This window comes from Brachyhypopomus gauderio, chromosome 11 (assembly GCF_052324685.1).
Source record: "Brachyhypopomus gauderio isolate BG-103 chromosome 11, BGAUD_0.2, whole genome shotgun sequence".
In the NCBI taxonomy this organism is placed as follows: Eukaryota; Metazoa; Chordata; class Actinopteri; order Gymnotiformes; family Hypopomidae; genus Brachyhypopomus; species Brachyhypopomus gauderio.
In genome coordinates, this window is record NC_135221.1 from 2,734,004 (window position 1) to 2,746,807 (window position 12,804).

A 12,804-nucleotide genomic window follows, 5' to 3' on the forward strand; every position below is an offset into this window, starting at 1 on the left:
TCTGACCACTTTTTCTTTACCTCTGCAACAGTTCGGCTTGTGGAACTAACATTATTTACTGCTGCAGCCTCATGTTGCCACTCAACAAACTTGCGTTTGTTGGTAATGCCACTACTAAGGCCATCAAACAACACATCCTTCCTTGCCTCTACCTCTGAAACAAGGGCCTCTACTTCACATGCTCCGAAATTCCGCTTCTTTGGCTTGCGTTCCTCAATTATTCCACTCAGAATGAATGGGGAATCCCACATTTAAATATTCACTGTGTGATTTGCATGGACCTTTTATGGGTAAATGTGGGCGGTGCGGAGGCGGAACGCGAGGCTGGGTCACCTGCGCACACTTACAAGCAGGTTGATTTATTTAGAGGAAACAGCGTTCAGGTGTGCGTACACACGGTTTTTTAAATCTGAATTTTTTTGGGCGTACGCCATTTCCTGAAACCGTTTCAGATTTCCAAGAGCTGCCCTCTTGTGTTGAGTTGGGTCCAGTTTTGGAGAGAGAAACGCGAGGAGTCGCGCATTGCCAGTTCCTTTACAGGTCTGACAACGCTCGGCTTCCTAGCGACTGGCTCGTTTCAAAGAGAACTGGCAGACCGGTCGGGGATATCCCAGTCATCTTTGAGCCGGGCCATGCCAGCTGTTTTGGATGGGATCAGCTGCATGTCAGCTAGGTATATAAAGTTCCCATATGACTCGGTTGATCAGGCAAACATTAATTATTTGCAGCGATAGCCGGTTTCCCTAATGTGATCGGAGCAACGTGCCTTACTAATGTAGTGGCACGTTGGCCTGGATCAAGCCATGATTCGTACATCCTTACAAACAGCATGGTTGGGATAAGATTACAAGCTAGCAGAGTGCGTGACGGGTGGCTTCTTGGTAAGCAACACATTTAAAGCATTTAAATGAAAGCATTTGACATTTCCATCTTAGAATAATTAATTTAAAACATGGCTAATTGTTAAATTATTTAGGAAACAGCGGCTACGTGCTCAAGATGTGGCTGATGACCCTTTGCAATCAACAGACTGACCGGGAGCGGAGATACAATTCTCTCCATTCTCACACCCGGTCAGTCGTGGAGAGGGCGATTGGGCAGCTGAAAAGCCGGTGGCGCTGGCTGGACAGGACCGGGGGATGCTCCTGTATCGGCCAGAGAAGGTGTGCATTGTTCTGACCCCACAGCAGTTAAAGCTTCACACATGCTGTCCCACTCAGACCTTTTGAGCTTTGCCGTAATGCCACAACGTGCCAAACAAACATTTTTTCCGCGCCTCTACCTCAGCCACGGAAAGACTGATTGTACATGTCGGCTCTAGCGATGTTTACAAACAACAGTCTGAGATACTGAAACAGGATTTTAACCATCTGCTCGACATTCTGGAGTTTTCCCGGTGTGAAGTGTTCATTTCTGGACCAATACCAACTGCACGTCGAGGCAGTGGTCACTTTACCAGACTGCTGGCTCTAAACAGCTGGCTCACTACAGCCTGTGCACATCGGAAGGTAAACTTCATTGACAATTTCAACATCTTTTGGAGGCGTCCTGAGCTTTTTAAACCTGATCAGCTTCACCCTAACAGGGCTGGGACTCAAATGCTTGTGGATAATCTAATGTATGGAATCACTCACATGCGGAATCTGCACCCAACCGCCAGCAGTAACGTCAGTAATGTCAGTCAAAGGAGCCCATCTCCTGTCAGAGAATCTGTCCACAGTCTCAGAGGTAAACTCCAGGAGATTGAAGAGGTTCCACAACACTACAGTCTGCAGTCTTGTAGGAACTCACCTACTTCTCCTGCACACTCAGTGATTTCTCAGGTCTGACACACTGGAACCCATGCTCCTAGTCAGTGCTACATTCCAGTTATTTTAAATAGCCGGTGGCATGGCTCTCAGAATCGAAATAAAAATGTAATCAGAAGAAAACATAAGGGTACAAAACATTGTAACAAACAAAATTTGATCCCAGTGAAATGCACAAGTGATGTAAGCGATGCTGATCAAACACATCAAGTCTTCAAAGTCTCCTTACTAAACGTCCGCTCACTCACAAACAAGTCTTTTGTAATAGCTAAATTAATTGAAGATTACTGTCTGGACTTTCTTTTTCTAACAGAGACTTGGCTTGATAGCAATGGAGCAATAGTGCTAAATGAAGCTTCACCTCCCGACTTTAACTATTTTAATGTCTCCAGGGTAAATAAGAGAGGTGGTGGTGTTGCATGTTTTTACCATAAAGCATTCCGCTGTAAGCAGATCTCATTAGGGGAACATCCTACGTTTGAATATCTGGCAGTACAACTCAACAGTACTTATTCAGTTCTTTTGATTGTTATCTATCATCCTCCCAGACTACATGCAGATTTTCTTGAAGATTTTGAAGAAATGCTTTCAAGGATTTTAATTGATTTTGATTATGTTTTAATTGCTGGGGATTTTAATATTCACATGGATATATCCACAAATCCAATCACTTCAGAATTCATGAGGATGCTTAACTCTTTTGATCTCATACAGCATGTATCAGGCCCGACTCATAAGCATGGCCACATCTTAGATTTGGTCATTTCTAAACGTATAGAGGTTAATAATACTGAAATTACTGATGTTGCAATCTCTGACCATTTTGGTGTATTTTTCAACATGTCATTATCTACTAGAACACTCAGTGAAAAGCGCACAATAACCAAGCGTTATCTCAGTGATGGCAGTGCCGTGGCCTTCACAGACATAATACAGTCCCTCCCTCCCCTCTCAGAAAATGGGAATGAGCTAGTTGAAACATTCACACACAGAGTTAGGAACTGTATTGATGCTGTGGCACCAAAGGTAACTAAAATAATCTCTGGTAAAATTAAGATGCCCTGGAGAAACACTCCATCTATTGTAAAATTTAGGCAAGATTGTAGGCAGGCTGAGAGACGTTGGCAAAAGTCAAAATTGCAAGTACATTTTGATATTTATAAAACAACATTGCAGAATTACAACAGTGAAGTGAAATCAGCAAGGAAAAACTATTTCTCTACCTTAATCAATTCATCCAATAATAACTCAGCTGTCTTGTTCAGAAGCATAGATCAGCTAGTAAACCCCACCTCCTGTGTCTTCCCTGAGACTGTTTCAGTTGAAAAATGTGAGGAGTTTGCTATATTTTTTAGGGACAAGATTACTAGTATAAGGCAGAACATAGCAACAAGCACTAATAGACCATCCACCCTTATATCAGTTACTCAGCCTAACTTTAATATGTCTTATTTCCAAGAAGTTGACATGGTAACACTACTTGATGTGATTTCATCACTAAAATCCTCTACTTGTGAACTGGACCCTTTACCAACAAGCTTTTTCAAGCAGGTTCTGAGCTCATTAGCAAATGAAGTTCTAACGATTGTTAATCAGTCTCTGCAATTGGGAGAATTCCCTAAAATTTTTAAAACTGCAATGGTTAAACCACTATTAAAGAACAGAAATCTTGATCCCACAATTCTTAATAATTATCGACCTATATCTAACCTTTCCTTTCTTAGCAAAATCATTGAAAAAGTAGTGTCAATCCAGTTGAATGACTATGTCAAAGTAAATCAAATAAATGACACTTTTCAATCTGGTTTCAGAGCTCTCCACAGCACTGAAACAGCCCTAGTTAAGGTAGTAAATGACTTGAGATTGAATAAGGATGCAGGCAAACTCTCAGTCCTTTTTCTGCTAGATTTAAGTGCCGCTTTTGACACCGTTGATCATGAAATACTTCTTGATCGACTACAGAGCTGGGTAGGCCTTAGTGGCTTAGTCTTAGACTGGTTTAGATCGTACCTAACTGGGCGTGATTACTATGTAGCATTAGGTACCTCTTCCTCCACACATCAAAAAATAACTTGTGGCGTCCCCCAAGGATCAATTCTTGGGCCGTTACTATTCAACCTATATATGCTTCCGTTACCACACATCATTAATAAACATGGTATTAGTTATCATCAATATGCTGATGACACTCAACTTTATATTTCGCTAGAACCTAAAGCCCTAAAATCAATTTGCTCACTGTTTGACTGCATAGATGATATACAGACATGGATGTCTGACAATTTTCTGCAGTTAAATAAACAGAAGACAGAGGTTCTTGTTCTTGGCAGTGATTCACAAAGGAATGATGTCCAGACTTATTTAAATCAAATCAATCTGAAAGCTAGACAATGTGTTAGGAACCTGGGCGTCACCTTTGATAATGAGCTCAGCTTCAAATCACACATCATGACTACATGCAAGACAGCTTACTTTCATCTTCGAAACATCGCTAAGGTCCGAGATATGCTCTCTCCTGCTGACAGTGAAAAACTTGTCCATGCATTTATCACATCAAGGCTAGATTATTGTAACGCTGTTCTATCTGCTCTTCCAAAGAGCTCTATTTCGCACCTTCAGCGAGTTCAGAACGCGGCTGCAAGGGTTCTGACCCGCAGGAGAAAGAGAGATCATATTACACCTGCACTCCACTCACTGCACTGGTTACCTGTCAGCTTTAGAATAGATTTTAAGGTTCTAGTCATGGTTTTTAAATGTCTTCATGGTCTTGCCCCTCTTTACCTAAGTGAAATGATGGTTAGATATGTTCCAGTCAGGTCTCTCAGGTCTTCAAACAGTAATCTACTGGTGATTCCTAAAAGCCGATTAAAGATTGGCGAGGGTGCTTTTAGCCACTATGGCCCAAAGCTCTGGAATTCTCTTCCTGAAGAGCTCAGAGGCATTTCATCCTTGCATAGTTTTAAGAGCAGTCTCAAAACATTCCTGTTTAGATCCGCTTTTAGTTAAGAAACTCTATCTTAATAGTTTTATCTTACTTACTTTACTTTTTATTATCTTACTTCACTTTTTACTTTTTATGTTATTTTAATATTTTTATCTTTAATTTCTTTTAACATTTTCTTTTTGTCTTTTTGTCTTTGTCTTATCTCCTTTTAATGTTTCTTTTATTTATACTGTAAAGCACTTTGAGTTACATGTATGTATGAAAGGTGCTATACAAATAAAGATTATTATTATTATTATTATTATTATTCAGAAGTGTCTCCACTTCACATTTGGTGATGTTCCTCTTCTTTCTCCGTTTAGACATTGTTTGTTATAGATCAGAGAGGAAACTCCTCTGGTGCAGGGCAAATTTAAATGAATTTGCATATTTATAGGGGGGAGCGTGTGACAGGAGGAGTCAGCCACTCTCTCATGTGCATTCTATTCCACGTTGATTGGGATGTACAAGAGAAATGTGCGTGGATTCCGGCGTAAGCACAGTTTGATATATCTGGATTTTTTTTTTTTTTTGCTTACGCCATTTTCTGGATTTGTCCGTACACCGGATTTCAGTAAGAAATCCATGCAAGTCTTTGTACATGAGGCCCCAGATCACAGACATTGATGGGGATGGTTCATGGGGTTTAGACATTAGCAGTCAATATTTGACCAAATAGAAATGAAAACATTTTATTCATTGTGAAACAGAACTGATACTGTGTTGCAGCCCGTAATATGCTAGTAAAGGCTGTATTTACAAAAATACAACAAATTATGCAAGTCAACAAGACATTTAATCAAGTAAGCTTTGGTCAGTAACAGTGGGACATCTGACATCAGAATACACACTTTCTTGGGGCCGTCCTTTCTCCTGGTGTTTTCTTGTAGTTTTCCTATCAGTGAAATGTAAGCCAGCGTAACTCAGCTCTGCTCCATCATGGTCCTGTGGCAATGAACACAAGATACTGAGGTTCCGCCGTCACCAATCTGGGCCTTTGCACATGGTCACGAGTCTGTATCTGCGAGGCTTTCTGAAGGTTCACATCCAAGCAGACTCATGCATGTGCACTCCAGCCAAAAGGGCAGAGTGAAAGATCAGACTGTGGTGATTTTATCAGCTCATTAAACTCAAAAAGACTCAAAAACGTCTTAAACGTCAAAAATTTCTTGCAGCTCTAGGAATGCTGTAGAACATGAGGACTGTGAGATTCTGACCTCATCTACGACCCTAAATATGTCTCTGCAGGGAATCAAATTCAGTCAAATACATTTGTTCAGTGATCAGAACTCCTGTGCATATCTGCACGCAGCTTCTCAAAGAGGAAGTTAAAATGTGCGAGATGTACCTGTTTGGTTTTTCTCAGTGGAACAACGTCTTGTTTCTCTGGAGGAAATGAAGAATCAACAGAATAATGTTTAATGAATATATGTGTGAATATACTGTATGTCTGAATATATGTCTGACCTACTTTAAACACAATTGTTCACTGTTAAAACACACAGATCCTGAAATACATATAATTCTAAAATGAAATGCATATCATAATTCTAAATTTCACATTTCTTCTTTTCAAACTTGAACAATCAGTTATTTTAATGAACACTTACCACTGTGGTGTCGAACGTTTTTCCATCTACAAATTAAAATGGCTTGAACCAAGATGACCACTACACAAACACCCAAAACCACTCCCATACACATCATGGCAGCATTCACAGGACTTGCTGTAAGAAAGGAATACAGAAATACCCCCACATTTTGAAAATGTGCAAATTTTGGATGGACAAATATCAAAGACCTAGGAAGACCTATTTTCATGTTAAACCCAAAACACATAAAGTTCATTTAAAAAATGTGTTATTATTTACAATACGACTTAAGATTTTACAGGTAAAATTAAACAGTACTATAAAGTGCATACAATAAGACACCATACATACTGTATGTACATGTATGTCTACTGTCTGTCATCTTGTGCCTGCATGATGTGTGTCTTCTCTGAGATGCTGAACTCTCGTGAGTGCATTTTCTATGAGACAGTGAATCCTATGCTACCATTGTCTTTGTTTACAGCAGTTTTCAGTTCAGTATCTCTCCCAGGCAAGTATGTACTGTACAAATATTACAAATAAATTAAATGTTCAGGTAATAAAGAATATAGTACAGTAATGTACACAGTGAAAAAAGATTAAAGATGTATTCTGGTTGACTGCGTTCATGCAAGCACATTCATTTATCTATGGATTACGTCTACTGGCCCCGCAAATTTTGAATGTTAGTTTCCAAGGGAAAAAATACGCGAATTCATGAAACCTCAGACCAATGTGAAATGTTTCTACTCTTGTACTACTGTGAAACGTCAGTGCAAACAAGCTGAGATAGCTCAAATGATTTAACCACAAGTAAACCATAAACACACAAACACACACAGATGTGATTTCACCTGTGTGTACATCTCAAACATTGTCTTTGGTAACACTCAACTTAATGAACAGAATGCTTGATTTTAATGAGTTTAGTTTACATGACACAGCAGTAATGTTAGTCTTATGCTGACAATACTGTGATTGTACTTAATCGTATGAACTATTCAAATATGAACGTAGAATAAAAAATAAATAAATGCATTGCTTACTCAGACCTACTGTTGTTCCGTTTCCAAGAAGGATCTTCCCACAGGTGAGCACAGCGCAGTAGTAAGTGCCAGTATCAGAGACGCTGAGGACACTCTTGGAGAGGTTGTACACACAGCTGTGTGGAGAAGAGCTGATCTCACACTGACGGCTGCTGTTGTGATGAGTGGAGATGATTTCAGGATGGGTGTCTCCTGCAGAAGATCTGAACCAGAACACTTGGAGTTCTGCTGTTCTCCTCTCAGAGAGGACGCTACACTGCAGAGACACGGACTCTCCTAGAGGAACCCTCTCCACTTCTGGACTTTGGACCACTGATATGTTTAATTTTGCATGTCCTACTTGGAAAAATTAGGAATCATAAATTGTTTGTATGCCAAGAATTTAGGGCAAGATACAGACCAAATTCAAACTTTATAGTGCATAGTGCATGACTACAGAAACAACACTTTAAAATAGCACGTGCAGAATCTAATAATGTTAGAACTTACAGCATCTGAAAGGACAGTTGCAACAGATATTACCTGTCACAGCTAAGAAAGTTCCAGTGGAAAACCTAATTAGATCCACAAGGTAAACTCCACAGAAATACATGCCTTCATCATCGTTACTGACGTTGGAAAAACTGAGTGAAATGCTGCTCTCAGAAATCTCCATTTTGATTCCTCTTTTGGTGAACTCAGGTGAAATTATGTAATCCTTGTTTGCTAACTTTAATCCAACATCTTGAAATCTCTGTCCAGATTTTTGCTTATACCAAACCATTCGATCACTACTCAGGTGCTTTTCAAAAGTGCAAGTAAGAGTCACGGCTTCACCAAGCATAGCTGAGACGACAGCTGGCTTCTGATAAAGACCCACAGTCTGGCTGAGTCCTGTGAATTAAGATGAAGTTAAATCTATTTTATGATAATACACAGTTAAACTGGATTAACTGGTATTCTGTAAAAAAAAAAAAACTTACTGGTTTTGTACAAAGATATAATGAAAATCCAGACTTGGGTTATCCTCATATGACGCATGATCTTGATTTGGAGCAAAATGTTTGAAGAGAAGTTAAGAGATCCTTTCAGTCAGTTTGACATTACTTGATCTGGCCACAAGACATTCTCTGACCCCATTTCAAAACTGGTTCAACAGTATTGGTGCTACAACAACCAATGAAATCTTATAGGAAGTGTTACTTCAGAGAAAAACTTATGAAGTGGAAAAACATTTGTGTACAATTTCACAAAAAATGTAACCATGTTTAATGTTGAAAATGCTGTTTGTATTTTTCATCTTTCATAGAGTACATGTTGAGAACACAAGTTTATGCCTATGCTAAAAGTATTTAATCTCAATTTTTCACAAATCCACAGATTTCATTTTAGCACACATTTCTTCTGTTACATCAAGTAGGATGTCTATATTATAGCAAAGTGATATATTTAGGTTGTATCTACCAAACTGTAAAGTTTCATACGCTTCATTGGTAATTGGTGCTATAGCCTTTACATTGCTTAAACTGAATGGCCTTCTATAATCAGCAGTATTAAGCTAGCCTGGTCACAACAATGGTGTAAATTTCCAGTGTGTGCACCTCCTTTATTTGACATGTTTTTTAAATTCATTACACAGATCTTCAGTAGGATTCGGGGCACTCCCTCTCTACTTTGTTGTCTTTGCTGCAATGATTTTTTTTTTCACAATGTTGTAGGATTTCTTAGGATTACTGTCCTACTGGAATAAATTTTGATTAAATTTAACATTTTGAGCTGACATCCAGTTGTTTGTAAATGTCTGTTTTTTTAGTAGTGGGAGATACGCCCTTGGGTGACAACCTTTCAGGACACTGAGATGTAGAATTCTTAGTGTCTGACACAGATACTTTAGTACTTGAGGCGTCCAACACACCTGTTCCATTCTTGTTGTGTTCAGGTTCAGATGAACCTTTCTGTAATGAACGGAGAATTAATCAGTATGCCGAGCTCAGAACAGCCACTTTGAACATTTTAGATACTACAGTAAACAAACAGAGAAAAACAGGACCGAAATCAAACAAAGACTGATGAAGACAACATGTAATAATTTTCTAAAAAAATTTTGTTCCCAGTTAAGTGTGTTTTCCTGATTGTTTATACCCTAAATGAATAGAAAAAAAGTTATTGTTCCCTGTACACTTTGCTTTTGTGGTCAGCACAATGATATTTTGAAATTGATCTATTTTTAATGATATTCGCCATATTTCAAGATACTTAAGAAGCTTCTGGAATTGTGAGAACTATCAAGAAGTTTCTAGAACGGTCCAGAATTATCTAGAACTTTCTGGGACTGTACAGAATTGTAGGTAGCTGTATAACTACAGTTATATAGGGCCAATATAGCCCTTCCTGAGAGACAGAGAGACATGATAGTAAGTGGGCAACAGCCATCACAGACAAAGGGGAATTGACCTAGACAGACAGGTGTGAATTCAATATCTATTCAGATTGTGATAACGACAGTATTCACACTTCACCCCACACCCATTACAGGAGGAGCAGGAATACTTCCAGCAGACACATTTTGCTATGTATGTGGCCATTTTATAAAGACAAGAGTGAAAAAGTACTCTGCTGGTGTCAAATGGTGTCATTCCTGATGGGCCTTCAAGGTGGTTTTACTAAGTATCCTTGCTTTATTTGCCTTTGGGACAGCTGGGATACTATAGCGCACTACCACAGGTGAGACTGGTCTCAGTGGACAGAGTTCACTGTGGGGAAGAACAATGTAAAGTGGGAGCCACTGGTGGACCCACGCAAGGTACTGATGCCACCACTACACAACAAGTTGGGGCTCATAAAACAATTTGTCAGGGCTCTAGATAAGGAGTCGAGAGCTTTCAATTACCTCCAAGATCTTTTCCCTAAGCTGTCTGAAGCAAAGATCAAAGCTGGTGTCTTCGTCAGACCACAAATCAAGAAGATCATAGAGTGCAGTGAATTTCCCAAGAAGCTGAATAGGAAGGAGAGAGCGGCTTGGAACAGTTTTGTCGCAGTGGTTCACGGCTTCCTAGGCAATCATAAAGATGAAAACTATACAACTGGTTCAGACTCTGATAAAGAACTATGCTGCAATGGGCTGCAGGATGTCACTCAAAATCCTTTGAACGCCGTTACCAAGGGCAATATAACGAGAACATGATGGGTGACTATATTTGGGGATTGATTTGTGAAATTGATTTGCAGTATAGTCATAAATCTCGGAAAACCACACACTTCTGAACAGTTTTTGGTAATCTGTGTAAATTTGCAATGCCTACAGTGTTCTTAGTCTGACTGTATATTGTCTGTTTCTATAATAAAAATGAGGGGTGTATTCAACTAAGGATTTTCATAGTCGAATCTGATTCGTCAGCTTTTCCCTTTAGTCGACTAATAGTTGAATCGGGTTTATTTTTATTTTTTTTATTTAAAGCACCTTAAACGGAATTCCGTTCTCATTCAGGACTTTTTTCCTCTTCAAATTAAAAACCTAAAACACTCAGCTAAATGAATAAACACGGTAGGTTGGCTTTATTCAGATTTTAATTATTTACTTATTAATTTTTTTATGAAACGTTAGAGAACATTAACCGTCAGTGCGCATTGCGCATATCGAACTGTCAGACAGGCGCTGTGCAAAATGTCAAAAATATTTTAAATAAAATATGCCTGCCTGAAAATATAAAAAATTGCCACACAACAGCAAAAAACTACAAGGAAAGGTTCAAGTAACGGGGTTTAAAAGCAAACAACAACACAAAATGTTTATAGGCCTCCTTGCCGAGACGCACCGCGACGAGACGACACGACTGAAACGACAAACGTTTCTTCCGCCTTACGCGTTTTAAATGGTATGCCATGTTGGTTGATGTCATGCGAAATGAAAGACGTTGATGACATAACTTGCACTTTGTTTGATTTATCTTTATGTTTTTCAAAATACTTTTGAAGTTTTTTAGTAGCCGTTATAATCTCGGCAGATGCTGCGCGTATTCTGTAGCATGTTCAGCTCCGCTCGTTTGGATTGTGCAACAGCAGGGTGTCACGGAACAGCTCCGGACCCCTCCCTGTGGGCGTGTGTCTACGTCGTCTGCGTCTTGCCGTCTGCGTCTATGGCTCCTCGTGGGTGTGGTTGTGTCTGCGTGTGTTCATTCGTCCCACCTGTGGCCCGTCTCGTAATCACTCGGGGCTCATGTAGTTTGTCTATTTAATGTGCGTTCGCGCAGTGTCGTGTGCTTGTCGTTGTCTTTAGTTTGCACGTTGCATGTGTGTGTGAGAGTTTGTGTTTTCTGTGCGCGTATTGCGCAACGCAACTTCAATAAAGCAGTGACGTTGGCTGCGTATGCAAGGATCCGTGTCTCGTCCTTCCCACTGCACCCCAGCGTTACAGAACGACAAGCCGCGTTGAGACACCAGGACAATGCCCGGCTATAAGCCCAAGTCCAGGAAGGGGAAGAAGAAACCCAGCAAGCGGCATCACCGCACTTCGCCCTCGTCTTCACGGGGAAGCTCGCCCATACGGGTCGGCGTCCTCGAGTGGCACGAGACGGGTACGCCACCAGAGGGTGGCCGTGGAGTGGAGGAACACCAGCCCTCGCAGGACAAGACCATGCCTACGCTGGCGCAGCTGGAGGGAGACCCGGTATGTGCGTCCCTGCTGCGTCACGCTCGGAAGCACCTGAACCCCGAGGCGGCGGAGGGGCTCCGCCAGGAGGCGGTGCGAATATGGAGGGTGTATCACCCCTCGTCCGCCAGGGAGCCCTCACCCCTGCGGGTACACGCCGTTGAGCTCTGCGGGTTGGTGAGGGACCCCGAGAGCGAGCTGGAGGAGGGGGATTCCCCAGGCGAGGAGTCGGAGCCGGACTACGGTGGAGAGGATTACCCTCCGTCGTTGGACGATGTCTCCACCGTGGACTACGGTGGAGGGGACTACCCTCCGTCATTGGACGACGTCTCCACCGTGGACTACGGTGGAGAGGACTACCCTCCGTCGTTGGACGACGTCTCCACCGTGGACTACGGTGGAGAGGACTACCCCCCGTCATTAGACGAAGCCTCCACCGTGGGCTACGGTGGAGACTACCCTCCGTCCGAGGGCTCCGGTAGCGGAGAGGACGAGGAGAGCCTCCCCCCCTCGGAACTTTCGGTCGAGACCACGAAGGGGAAGTGGACTCCCTCTTCCGACCGCTCCAGTGACAGCGACATGGACTGTGCCCGGGGTGGCAGCCCGGAGCGACCCATGGACTGGAGCCAAGGAGAAGAGGAGGAGGACATGGAGACCGAGGGGGACCGTCCGCACAGCCCGTTCGGCACGTCAGCCGGCCGCGCAGCACCCGGCACGTCAGCCGGCCGCGCAGCACCCGGCACGTCAG

General features: G+C 41.7%; 1 protein-coding gene across 1 annotated transcript; it reads right to left on the reverse strand.

The window, feature by feature from the left end:
* Positions 1-5,581: 5,581 nt before the first annotated feature.
* On the reverse strand, positions 5,582-8,510 carry LOC143526585 (uncharacterized). Its single transcript, XM_077021062.1, has 6 exons — positions 8,392-8,510; positions 7,952-8,302; positions 7,430-7,765; positions 6,402-6,518; positions 6,140-6,177; positions 5,582-5,736 (listed from the first exon to the last, which is right to left on the reverse strand). Exons 1-6 carry the CDS (start codon positions 8,447-8,449, stop codon positions 5,587-5,589), a joined length of 1,050 nt encoding a protein of 349 aa, XP_076877177.1. The 5' UTR covers positions 8,450-8,510; the 3' UTR covers positions 5,582-5,586.
* Between the last annotated feature and the right edge of the window lie 4,294 nt (positions 8,511-12,804).

What these genes read in the sequence shown, in the direction of transcription:
- LOC143526585 (XM_077021062.1), bottom strand. Translation starts at nt 8,449, where the DNA reads ATGCGTCATATGAGGATAACCCAAGTCTGGATTTTCATTATATCTTTG. An exon ending in TATATCTTTGTACAAAACCA is followed by an intron (nt 8,303 to 8,391) that starts GTAAGTTTTTTT and finishes CTTAATTCACAG; the next exon opens with GACTCAGCCAGACTGTGGGT. An exon ending in AACTTTCTTAGCTGTGACAG is followed by an intron (nt 7,766 to 7,951) that starts GTAATATCTGTT and finishes TTTTCCAAGTAG; the next exon opens with GACATGCAAAATTAAACATA.